Source organism: Girardinichthys multiradiatus, chromosome 12 (genome assembly GCF_021462225.1).
Source record: "Girardinichthys multiradiatus isolate DD_20200921_A chromosome 12, DD_fGirMul_XY1, whole genome shotgun sequence".
NCBI classification, from domain to species: Eukaryota; Metazoa; Chordata; class Actinopteri; order Cyprinodontiformes; family Goodeidae; genus Girardinichthys; species Girardinichthys multiradiatus.
In genome coordinates this window covers 34,456,752-34,469,794 of record NC_061805.1, presented here as the reverse complement: position 1 = coordinate 34,469,794, position 13,043 = coordinate 34,456,752, and the positions used below count along the sequence as shown (strand labels likewise).

Genomic DNA, 13,043 nt, shown 5'->3' with positions numbered 1-13,043 from the left:
TCAATCTCTACACTAGTAATGGTAGACAAGAGCGCCGCCTCTCGTGTCTCATTTTGGAGTGACATTAATACACTAAAAGCTTTCTCATGTCTGAATCTGCCTGCTCCAAATATACAACAAACAGCCAGTTCTGCTTATGCTTGAGGACAAAAAAAAAGCTCTGATTCTGAGAGGACACTGAGGGGGAATTTTACAAAGCAGTTGTTTACAGACCCATACACAGCCTTTAGGTTCTGGATTTGTGGGCAATTTAAACCTGTTTCTTTTTTCTAGGGACATGCAGAAGAATCCGCTGGTGATGGGAATCAGATGATTGTTAGCTTGAAGGGCATATACTTGTTCCCTGCTGCTCAAAAAATACTTTTGTTTGTGATCAACGAATCCACCATAATAAACCCTTCTAATTTGCAAAAACAACAACACTGTTCTGTGTGGACTCTGTTACTGAGGGAAGAACACTCAAAGCTAGATATCGTGGTAACAGTAAGGTGTTTAAAATTAAGTCAGAGGAAGCACAGAAATGAGAAGCTTTTTAAAGGAAAAACTATTTTCTATGACGTGTTCATACTGTTTGATGCTTGTTTAATCTGACAGAGAGAGCAAGACTTTCAGTGGATAACAGGAAAGTGTAATATTTTACAGGGAAGTTGCTTTGTGTTATACTCTTGAATTTTAAACCTCCATCTGTCACGAAACATGCTGGATTTGGCCTTTTTGGCAGCTTTTTTGAAAATCTCAAGAGTTACGGTTTAGCTTGAGCAGGGGTATCAAATGCCATTCCTCCAGGGCTGGTGTCCTGCAACTTTAAGATATATCCATGGCCAAACACACCTTATCCAATGGCTAAATCACCTCCTCAGCATACAGTCAAGTTTTACAGACTTCTACTAATGACCTTATGGTTAGATTCAGGTGAATTAAAGCACAAACACATCTAAAAGTAGCACAATTGCAGCCCTTGAGGACTGGAGTTTGACACCCCTGGTCTACAGAATACAGAGAGGATGCTATTTTCTTAATGCTAACTATGCTAATCACAGATCAGATGCTAAGATGTGAATGCTAAACATTTTCTCTTTACTTTATAGTAAAAACTTTCACTGTGAAAGCTCCCTCTCACACAGTGTGACATCATGTCTGCTCCTAATATAAATAATCAATGATCACTCACAGCAGGATGGTTATTAAAAATATTTTAATTATTTCTTCTAATTTCTCATATACTGTGACATTTTTAAAGAGAAATTGGAACAAGCCAAAACTGGCATCGGTAGCTTTAAGTAAAGATAAAAAAATCAGCCCCGTTTTACGGATTGCTGCATTTCTAATGTGTCTTCCCGTCAGCCACAAACATAGCGGGTACATCAAAGACAGAGATTGCTATTTTGAAACAGCCTCAGGTCTCGACCTGATGAGGCATTCCCCAAAACTCCTGGAACAGCGAAGGACCGTATCAGGCTGTATCCTGTTTCTTATGCCATTTCTAGATCACTTTGTGATGTAGAGGGTTTTAGTATTAGAGGAATGCAATAACTCTGGTTTGTACATGTTTTATGTGTTCAAACAACTTATTTTACCCCTGCCTGAATTTGCATTAACAAAACATATGGTCTGCCTAAAACTGTAAGATTCTGAATACTTTAACTGAAAGGTCATTATAGAAACAAACTAACAAGAGTCTTTATTATTAAAAAAGTATAACATGATCCAATTCATTTTTTTAAAACAGAAATGCATCAACTATTACGGTTGCAGCTATAATAATTTGAAACAATGATCATTACAGTATCAATATTGTCATCTGGAGATCTTTTAGTTTCCACACCATTACTTGTTTTGCATTCAGAAAGATTTACAAACAGCTGAATTGCTCTATGGTCCATAGAGCTGGGAAAAAGCTCTTGTCACCCCAACAGGTTCTCTAATATCTCATTAAAATACTTTAGACTGTTCAAACATTATGATGGAGATTTTAACAGTCTTGAAACCATCACCAGAATGCCTACTGCTTATAACGAGCTACCAAAATGATATCCTGTATCACTGTGACCATTAGCAGAATGCATCAGGCAGAACCCAGCTATTTACTTTTCTATTTGTCTGAAATGAAAAGACTTCTGTTATCAGATCAGTGTCAGGGATTCTGTGAGTAAAGTCCTCTGAACAGCTTGGTATGATCACAGACAGCAATGTGTTTGTCTCACTGTAATGAACTAGTTACAATTCCCATCATATCAGTGGTACTAACACACACACCTTGCCATTAGCCTCCGTTGTTTCAATCTCTCTGTGAGTTCATCATTAATTATTAATGCCTAATGCTGTTTTGGCATTTGTGGAATATCAGGGGAGCTGCAGAGTGATGGGAGATTTAAAAGGAAGACAGCACAGCCTGAATGTTCCTACAAGTGTCCCATCTAACAAAAATGTGAATCTGTTCTCTTCTTCTTATCACTCTGGCTCCAGCTCAATTCTGACCTCATATATTACACAATCGAATATCTAAGCTCTGGAAGTAGAGATGGAATTGATCCTGATCCTGTGCCCTTACAAAAAAAACTCCTCGGATTCCCTCCACGCCCTTCACCCCCCTGTTGCTTAGCTTCTGACAGCCCTTCCTCTGTGTTTAGGTCCCCTCCCGGGGTTACGGGGTTAGCTGCTTACTCATGGAAATGGACTGAGATTCTGCTTAGAGGGCACTTTGCTTCCCGTTTAGGAGGCTAGCACAGGAAGCCCTGACAATAACACACTACCCAGAGCTGAGGCTCCAACAGTTGCTGCTAAAAACAAGCAACATGTTTATATACTAAAAATGAATTTTGGAGAAATATTACCTCCTAAAATTATCAACATTTTAGTTTTATTGTAAATGCTGATTTAATCAACTGTTATTTTCATTCATTGTGTCCAGCAGAGAATGGGAAGGCTGATAAATATGGGTTGCAATATGAACCAACATATTAGTTTTGTAAACGTTTTAAAGAATAATAGACTTGTGATGAGGAAAGTCTTGTTGTTAGAGCAAGAATTAATGCTAATGCCAAACTACTCATTGCCAATGAACAAAACATCTTAGTTGTTGTTTTGAGGGGAAAAAAAACTACACTTGCCACCTTGCTTAAACTAGATTTACAAAGGTTGTATCTGGCTTTAACTAGTTTAGTGACAGTGCTAATCACAGCATCTTATCTTAAGTCAAGCTCGCTAGCATGCTAACAACCTAGCTTCTTAACCTTGAAGAAGCCGTTGCTAATGAGTGACACGTGTTGTTGTTAGGTAAAAGTTTAGCACACCATCTCATTAAAATAGAGTTACAAAGTCTTAATACTGTTTTAGTAACATTGTTTGCCAGAAACATAGTCTAAGTAGTTTGTTAAACTTTGGGAAATAGCTTCTCTGCTTCTTTGTGCTGCAATGCTAAACATTCAAGAAGTGATGACTTTGCAGAAGTAGAGGATGCCATTCTGGCGATAGTCTGCTTAAGAAAAAATTCTTCTATCCATTTTCTACACCCACTTCTTCTACACAGGGTCGCGGGGGTTCTGGGGTCTATCTCCAGCAGTCTACTGTCGAGATACACCCTGGACAGGTTGCCAGTCCATCGAAGGGCAACACAAAGACACACTGGACAAACAACCATTCACACCTAAGGGCAAATTAGAGAAACCAATGAACCTAATAGTCATGTTTTTGGACTCTGGGAGGAGTACCCGGAGAGAGCCCACGCATGCACAGGGAGAACATACAAACTCAATGCCGGAAGACCTGCGGCTGGGAGTCAAACCCAGGACCTTTGTGCTGCAAGCCAACAGTGCTACCAAGTGCGCCACCGTGCAGCTAAAAAAACATTCAGAAACAAAAATAGGAAAGTCTGCATATGCATATATGTTAGGAATTGGCATAAAGGTTGAAATGTCACTCCAGTTTGATATCCTGTGACTCGTGAAAGCTTGTAAAAGGATCCACTGATGGACTTAGGAGGTGGGAAAGCAACAGTTGTTCATACATTTCCAGGAAACAGTCTCCAATGACAAAACTGAAGTAAAATTTTAGAAGAAGAAAAAAACCGTAGTAACTAAATGTTCTGTTTCAAAATAAAACCAGAGATTGGAGCTATGTACCAGGCCAAACTAAATATACCCAAAGCTCATTTGCTCTAATTCTTGTCCATGTGGTAGCCATTGAGTGTGGTGTAATGAAAATCATTAAATTTTTAGGTTTTCCCAGGCAGGACTGTCAGGCCAGGCAGGTAGTCCAGCTCTGCAAAATCTCTGCCAGGAAGTCTCTTTCCTGGACTCTGGCCTCATCTACATTTACAGTAACACACTGTATTACTATATTTACACTGACCAGGATATTACACCTTGTAGCTGTTCAAACAGTCTGACAAAGGACAGGAGTTAAAGCAACTTAAATAACCTCCTGTAAGTTGTACTTTCATCTCGAAAGAAGCTGTCTCAAGTGGCTGTTTACTTCAGTGTAGGAACATCATTGCACAAAAAACAAAACATCTTTATTTTGCTATTATCGAACACCTGTGGTCAAACAGACAATCCCCTTCTGAAGTTGAATAAAACTAAAGGTAACTGAGGGTATTACCTTCCGAGGCTAATGACCTAATTAGGAAGTTTATTGAAAATGAGAAACATCTGCAGCAGAATAAAAGCACTTAATACTTGGAAAAGTCTCCAAGCTAATTGGTTCTTGTTCTGATTCTGTTTGATGTTTTTGATGAAACACGGCAAGAAATGTATCCAACTAGAGAAGAAAATTAATGTTTATTTCAGAAAACTATCCCTAAATTGAGCCTTTTATGTTTAAATTATGTATCAGTTGATGTCATTGTTTTGTTTTCTATAAACACGTAATTGCAAGAACTCTTCATAAATGAAGACAATTGTCTGGTGACTGGACTCAGACAATTTTCTGCTTGGATCTAACAGGTGACTGTCCAGTTGGAACTTACAAATCCAATGTTTATCCGGACATACCTAGGCTACCAGAACGACATTCTTCAGGGTAAACGTTGTTACTGAGGCAGAAAGCTCAAAGTTAACTATTTTTAGTGTTGCCAAGACATTTAAAAATATAGTCATAGAACAAAAGATGCAAGAAGTTACTTAAAAGAAAATGCTATTGCTACTAGCTTTTGATATGTGCAGTTATAGTCATTACATACATGAGCTTATCCCCTACGTAAAGGTACTGTCTGCCACATGGTGTAAATTCCTACACGTCTTAGGGACATTTTGTGAACTGGAGGTGAACTGACCCAAAGCCGACTTCAGCAGGCTGCAGGAAGACTAAATGCATTACAGGTAGAGCCGCACAATGCGTCTAAAATTGCAATCATCACAATATCACTGTCTGCGACATCACAATCTCAATGGACTGCCAGGATGCAATAAGCTGTTAGCCGACAACTCTTACAAGATCTTAGTGACCAAGATCAAAAAGCTCAGGGAGAGTGGTGGAGACATTATGATTATGGAAAAGAGAGTAAAGGGGAAATATGAGGTCATCATATTTGATGCATCTGGAGATCATGGAATTGATCGCAATATTCAACAATTATATCGCAATGTTATGTTTTCCTTATTACAGGTGTTCTCTCAGGACATAGAAAGAAAATATGCTGTTAACAATAGTTCCAAGTCAGAATTGGTTAAACCTGGTACAGGTAAGTTTTTAAAACCAGAGATTTGATTTCTCTGATTGATGCATCTCTTTGTTATTGCTGGGAGAAAGATCTGGTGTTCCAACAAAAACAATTATGCAGGAATTGATATCCAGTGAAAACTAGCTCTACTATTTCAAAGCAAGTCGACTAAGCACCCTTCTACAACACAATGAGAAACCACCACCTACCCGACAGTCTCTCTGCAGGGTCTTCATCAAATTGTTGTATGTCTCGGTATCAAAGTAAAGCCCCTCCTCATGCATGTCCTGAAAGTCCAGATCCTTGTACGTTGGACGGCCTTTCTCCCTCTCTTTCCTGGACGCTCGCCTCTTGTAGGTGGATCCCTTCAGGTCATATTTGTAGTGCATCTTGACAGAGCGGGGAAGCACGTTGTTCATCACAACCAGTCGGATGTTGAAACCCCCGGTCTGAATGCAGTACAAGCCGTAAAACTTGGGCAGCAACGTGCGGGGATTCTGGTTCAGGTTCTGTGGATTTAAAAGCGCTTGTATTCACATTTGGATGTACTATGCAGCATTTTCTAGACTTTGCAGACTTTTATTAATACATTAAGTAGACAAAAAGAAGGAATTTGGGAGCTGATCTATGGAGACTGTACTGTATTAGAAATCTTACCTATAGTCATACAACTCCTTTCACTTTATTTTTCATAGCATAAAGTTTTCTTTGATTTTGAGTCATGCCATTTTTTTCGAAACAGCTCCATTCTGCTCTTTGTTGTTTAGTTTTATTTCAGAAGAAAACTTTCTTCATAGATATACCAAGACGTGGTTTGAAGACCTCTAACTATGCAACTGTTCAGTGCTTGCTTGGCTATTGGATTTTTGTGGTGAAAAATCACAATTTTATTATGGAAACATTCAGCCAAGTTTTCTGAGGTGGTTGTTGCATATTTACACAGTACACAGCATAATGTAATACACAATGTAATAAAAATGTCTAACAGGAAAAAAGGGAAAAAATACAAAATAAAAATTTTAGTAAGCACAAGAAATACATAAAAAATAAAAGTAAAATTTAAGCATTATGTAAAAAGGAAGAAATAGTAAAATACACCTAAAAGCTAAAACATGATTTAAAAAAAACCTGATAATACTTGACCTTTATGGGAAAGCAAAAGTGAGAGAACAGCAGCAACGGTTTAAACCAATAATTCGCTTGATTACTAAGAGGAATGTGTGATCACAGGCAAATGAACCTGACAACCATGGAGCACTGAAGGAAATAGTAAAAATAAATGCAGATTAAAATATAAATAAATCTGATTCAGTTTTTCAGAAAGAAAACACAGTCAGAGCTTCAAGAGTAAAAAGGGACTTTGTTACCGTAGACAGTAACACAAGGATGAGATCGATGGATACGTTACTGGGAAAGCATATGTCTGCATCCCAGATATTGAACTGTTGAGTGAGAGTTTCCATCCATCCAGGCTTTAAACACAGTTCACCCGCTGCCAGGCTGCAAAACTCACTAACAACTCAATCCATTCCCAGTAATCCCTAAAGGTCCTAATCCTTCTTCTCCTTCTACACTTTATTTAATTTCATTGTATATGAGATATTTCACCACAATGATTTAAACACAAGAAGATGCAGTTAATCCCTAGGGAATTATTAAATTAATTCACTTAAGCCAATCTCAAAATATACACAAGATGCTGTTACCAAGGAAAAAACTGGTGTTTTTGTCCATGTTAATTATCCTCCATGTTTTCTTTTACCAGAATCTACATCTTGTTTGTTTTGTTTGACTTTACCTGGAATAAAATTAAACCTTTACAAACACTTTCTAATAGTTGTTGTTTTTTTTTTTTTTTTGGCTGTTTATTTTGGTAATTAGGAGATCATATGCCAGCGTAAGACAGAGAAAGGCATTGTGTTCCTCACCATGTAGTATCCAGGTAGCAGCCTCTGCAGGAACTTGGCCTCTTTGTGCTGGACCGTTTTAATGATGAACTCATCATCGCTGGTCAGGTAGAAGAGCGAGCCGCTGGCGCCTGGGTTGGCCAGCTCAATCAGAGGCTCATTTACGAGTGAGTACTGAGGATGGAAAAACATAAACAGACCAAATTAACCTAACATGGATCAGAAACAGCTTCATCTACAGTGTAATCAAACCAGAGCAACTTTAAACAAGAAGACTAAACACAGAAAAAAAATGGAAGCACTGTAGAAGTTTCGATAGAAAAAACATGGCGTCGCCAAACATCTCGTTTGTTTAAAACTACAAGATATAAACGGTAATAAATCATTTACAAAGCTTACGATTTCTTTGATACTGTGCTGAAACAAAGAAGTGTTTGTTTTAGTTTTTTTTCTCTCAGTGGCATCCTGCACTACATAAAGACAAAGTAATGGAAAAAATGCTACGAATTATTTTCAGAACTCATTTTTTCTGACGTCTAGCAATGATAACAGGCAGTAAAGTCCGGCTTGAAAGCATTTACTGAAAAAAATGGAAATCTTCTTTATAAATTGTACAATTAATTGTTTTTGTACAATATGTTGTGCATATAACACCTCGGATTTGATCTTTCATCTACAAAACACCTTTTCTCCACGTCTGTTTAAGATGTCCTTGTTGGAGCATAGGTGGAGTCAAAATAACCTCCAACTCCACGCAGGTGGTGTCCCAGAATCTCCACATCTTGCTAAGTTATTATAGTCCAAAAACCTTTGTCTGAATGCCTGCTTTGAAATAATCCAGTTAGTCTAACGGTGCATCTGGAAAGTACTACTAGATATTAACTTTTTCCACATTTTACAATATAGCCTTATTGACAAATGAATAAAATATTTCTTTCCCTAACAATTGCACACAAAATACACCATAATGATAAAGAGAAACTATTTTATTTCAAATAATTAAACAACTAAATCACATGTACATTAATATTAGCAATCACAGCCTCAAGTCTAAGTGGGTGTGTTTCTATAAGCTTGGCATAACTGTTTGAAGTATTTCCTACCATCATTGTGTTGGTAGATGAATCACTGTTTGAGGTCCAGACCACTCCTAAATGATCTCTTTATATTTGGCTGCTGTCATTTTACCAGCTATGCAGACTAGTCGTCCAGCACCTGGACATCCTCACATCATGATGCTGCCACCACCCTGCTTCACAGTGGGGTTGCTGTTGGCCACGTAATGAGCAGTGCAGACATGATGCTTGGATGTGTGTTCAGCATCAATTAGTAACTTCCTTGAAGAGCGTTTTCTTTCATATCCTACCTGATTCCAAATCTAAGGTGAGGAACTAGCAAGACACCCAGTGGCATGAGCTAGAACCACACTGAACTTGGCCTTCTGGCTGAAGGAAGCACTCTTTCTGCCAGGATATCCCCATCAGTCAAGCTGACATGAGAAGTCCTGGCAGTTCTATGAGTAGTCCAAAATTGGGTGATATCTAGCAATCAGTTCTTGATTTAGCTGTGGTTCTGCTGACCAGTTCAGGTGGTTTTGGACCTTGACGTCAGCCTGCCTTTTTACTTTCCACTCGCTGATTAAAGTAGAAATCAGAATAAACATTAGGCTGTAAAACCCCCTTTGTCCAGGCTCCAGAAAGAAAGACAACCTCTAAGATCTGTAACTAGTTTAGATATTTATTTAATCTGGAGTAGTCTTGGGCTTTTTATATGTCTGTTTGATTTGGATTTCTTTCGCTTTTGGTAAGCTGATATTCCTGCATAGTTTGATTAAAAGTAGATGTAACTTTTTTATTTCATGACTACTGGCTGTTGTTGACTTTTCGAATGAGCTTTAACTTTGTTTGTCTTAAAGATATTGTTAATTTTAGGGTAGATTCTAAATAGATCCTAAAGCCTAAAAAATATACAGAAATCTCCTCATGCCTCTTTTTAAGTGATAAAGTTCAGTCAATAATTCATCCTTAAGACTTATAGATTGTGAGACAGATTGGAGAGGGGGTAATGAAACACATGAAAAACAATCTAAACTTAAATGGTAAACAATGATCCAGAAGTGCCATCAAAAAGTGAACGGCAGCCTGTGAGAGCAGCAGACTGTGGAGAGTTGTTGGATGTTAATCGGTGCGTTATGAGAGCAACATGTTCGGAGGAGATGAGAAACACTGGAGGCATCTGCTCCCTCTCTCCAGAGACGACCGTCTGCAGTCACATTGAATAACTGGCACAAACACGTCTGAAAGTTTATCGCATTTATATGTGTGCATAGTCTCTGTTTTAATTAGTCTCTGCGGCGTGGCCTCCGCCTAAATGAAACCCATCACCACCTGAAGACACAACTGTAGCAACCTCTCTACTTCACCGCGCCTAATGAAATCCTCGCTATTCCGCCTTGAAGTTACAATTCTTTGTCTTCAGTCGCTGGTGCAGAAATAATGTCAGCGTTCCAAAAACAAGAATGCAGCTGGCTGGTTTTATGAAAGGACCTGGAGGCAGATGGGAAATAGGCAAACGGCGTCATAACAGGATAAAGTCATAACATCACACAAAATCTAATTTGGTTCTGAGAACAAAGCATTAAGAGGAGCTCCACAACTGGAGAGGATTGCAGATTCTTATTTCATTTCACACGGTGTCAGATATTTGAAAAGGTTTCAAAGGGAAGTAAACATGATTATAAAAACAGAAGATGAAGAACATGTTTAAACTTGTACCTTTCAATCTGTTTTTGAACCAATCTGAGAAATATATATATATATATATATATATATATACACAGTATATATTTTTTACATGTATTTGGTAGAAACAGGTAGAGGGTTCTAGGGAGCTCATAGAATCAGCTGATGCCCAGTAAGTTGTACCCAACTCAGTCAGGCAGGCTATGTGCAAAGGATGCGGTTTCTATACCACCCTGCTCATTTGTTGTCAGTCTGTTAGGAGTAAAGTGTGTAACTGTATACAAGATGCCAGATGCCTAATCTCAAGTGGAAAGAGAGATCGGCAAACTCTGTAAAATAGATCGGTGGCAGCATCATGGTTTGGTTTTGGCATCGGGGCTTTACATTATAATTGAACAATTAATTCAGAATATTCCTAAAATACTTTGAAGGAAAAAGTCAGGATATACATCTGAAGTAAACGTTTGTAGAAAACAGGTATCATAATCCCATCTGGGATTACGATTGAGGATTGCCAACCAGTGACTGTAAGGGTTGAACTTGTTTGTTTTTTCAATAAATGTATTTAATCAAGAAAAACAGGTCTGCTTGGGCACTACAAACATCCTAGGAAGAATGTCGTGAAAGTACTTAGGATGAGGCATTCCTGTTGGGAATGTTTAGAGGTAACATCTTACTACATAGAAAAGGGGGGCCAAATAATCCAAACTGCAGCAGAAATGTGCAGCACTGATAGAAGTCACCATTTGTTAGTAATCAGCAATGCACATAAACATTACATATGCAGCTTTCAAGGAAGCACAATTACATGACCTGGTAATGCTGTTCTTATCTCATTTTAATGACAATATCTATGAGCTTCTCTTGGTCACTTTTTAAAAAAACATTTCTTAATATTGCAAAAATGTAGAAAATTTAATAAGAAGGTTCACAGAATTCAATCAACCACTGTGCATGTAGTGATAGAGTTGAAAAAAGGCACACTCTGTAGCACACAAGCAAAAAACAAAAATACCAGAACACATGTTTTTGATTCAACCGGGAAACCACATAATAATTTGGTTTCATTTAGCATTTTTTCTGATTATAGTTGTCATAATGTGGATATGCCCAATCAGCTGCAGTGGTTTCCCAGCCACATGTGGGATGACACACTAACACCTCAATAAAACATGATTAACTCTTGTTACAGTAGATCTGGCAAAAAGCTGAAAGACCAGAATCTGCTATGTGAGAAATGACAAACAACCGCTTTCTCTATAGTTTGACAACTGATTGCATAGAAACAAATGGACAAAATCAGACGTGAATTAAGAGCCAGCAAAGCTGAAGGGTGCTTAAATGTAGCGTTTTTAAAAGGAGACTAAACATTGCTTAGCTTAGATAATTAAATTGTCAGGATGATGGCAGGAATTTACATCATGTAAAATATTCCCAGTTCACGTAAGGAACCAAAGTCCGGATTCATAAAGCTCAGCAATGAAAATGATCATCTGTTTTATTTAGTTTTACTGGGGTTATGCAGCATCTTGCACCCTTGAACTTCTTCACATTTTTCATTTTACAACCACATTCTTCCATGTGTTTTATTGGGATTTTATGTGACAGACCAGCAAGAAATAGTGCAGTGGGAGGATTTTTTTATAAATAAAAAAGTGGTGTGCAATTGTATTTAGCCCCATTTTACTCTGATACTCCTTAAATAAATCTCCAGATGTTATACAATTGCCACCTAAATGCTGTGAAACATGGAGGTGGCAGCATTATGATGTGGGGACGCTTTCAGGACAATGGGTGGAGCTACGTGAAATTCTGAAGGAAAATCTGTTAGAAGCTGCAAAAGACTTGAGACAAGGTTCACTGTCCAGCAGGACAACAGCCCTACATGTACAGCCTGAGCCACAATGGAACGGTTTAGTTCAAAGTGTATTTATTTGTTTAAATGGTCTAGTCAAAGTCCTGACCTAAATTAATTTGACAATCTGTGGCAAGACTTGAAGAGACACTCTCCATCCAGTCTGACTGAGCTTGAGCTTTTTTGAAATGAAGAATGGGTAACATTGTGAGTTTCCCTGCAAAGCTGGTAGAGACATACCCTAAAAGAGCTGCAGCTGTAACTGCTGTGAAAGATTGTTTTACAAAGTTTTACCATATACCAAACTTTTCTGATTTTCATTTGTAAAAACATTCAGTTATCCACTACTTTGCAATGGTCTGTCATACCTCGGCACATGTCTCAGGAAGATTTTGGGTCTTACCAGATAGTCGTCGGGTTTGATGCCAAACAGATCTCTGAAGTAGCGGAAAGCCAGTGGGGCATACGTCTTGAAGCGGAAATCTGGATAGTGATGAGCAGGAGTCAAGTTGCTTCCCTCACTGCGATGTGACAAAGAAACCAAGCCATGGAGTAATAAAGAAGCAAAAAGACACATTATCCCTATGAAATCTCAATAAAGGACAATCTCATCATTATGGCTGGGCATCTAGTATATCGACTGATTGTATTTCTATCCATGGATGCAGTGTTTCTTAACACGATCACTGAGGACTTGGGTCATTGCAGTCATTTAAATGAAGTGTGCAAGAGCAGAGACAGATCTAAGACATGAAGGGCAGTGGGCTTTAAGGACCAGAGTTTGAGGAACATTGCTTTAATGCATGAACAGAGTTCAGTACAGTAATCCACAACAACCTGGATTCACCAGAGCTGTCATGACAAAAAAGGCTGGTGTCGAG

At 38.3% G+C, this 13,043-nt stretch overlaps 1 protein-coding gene across 4 annotated transcripts in view; it reads right to left on the bottom strand.

Moving 5' to 3' along the window:
• pip5k1bb (phosphatidylinositol-4-phosphate 5-kinase, type I, beta b) overlaps window positions 1-13,043 on the bottom strand; it is a 46,922-nt gene that overhangs the window by 13,040 nt on the left and 20,839 nt on the right. For all 4 annotated transcript variants that reach the window (XM_047382350.1, XM_047382349.1, XM_047382348.1 and 1 more), the window contains 3 exons: window positions 12,566-12,683; window positions 7,588-7,740; window positions 5,869-6,168 (listed from right to left, as the gene is read on the bottom strand). In XM_047382350.1, coding sequence (XP_047238306.1) covers window positions 5,869-6,168; window positions 7,588-7,740; window positions 12,566-12,683 — 571 coding nt within the window. The remainder of the gene's footprint in view (window positions 1-5,868; window positions 6,169-7,587; window positions 7,741-12,565; window positions 12,684-13,043) is intronic.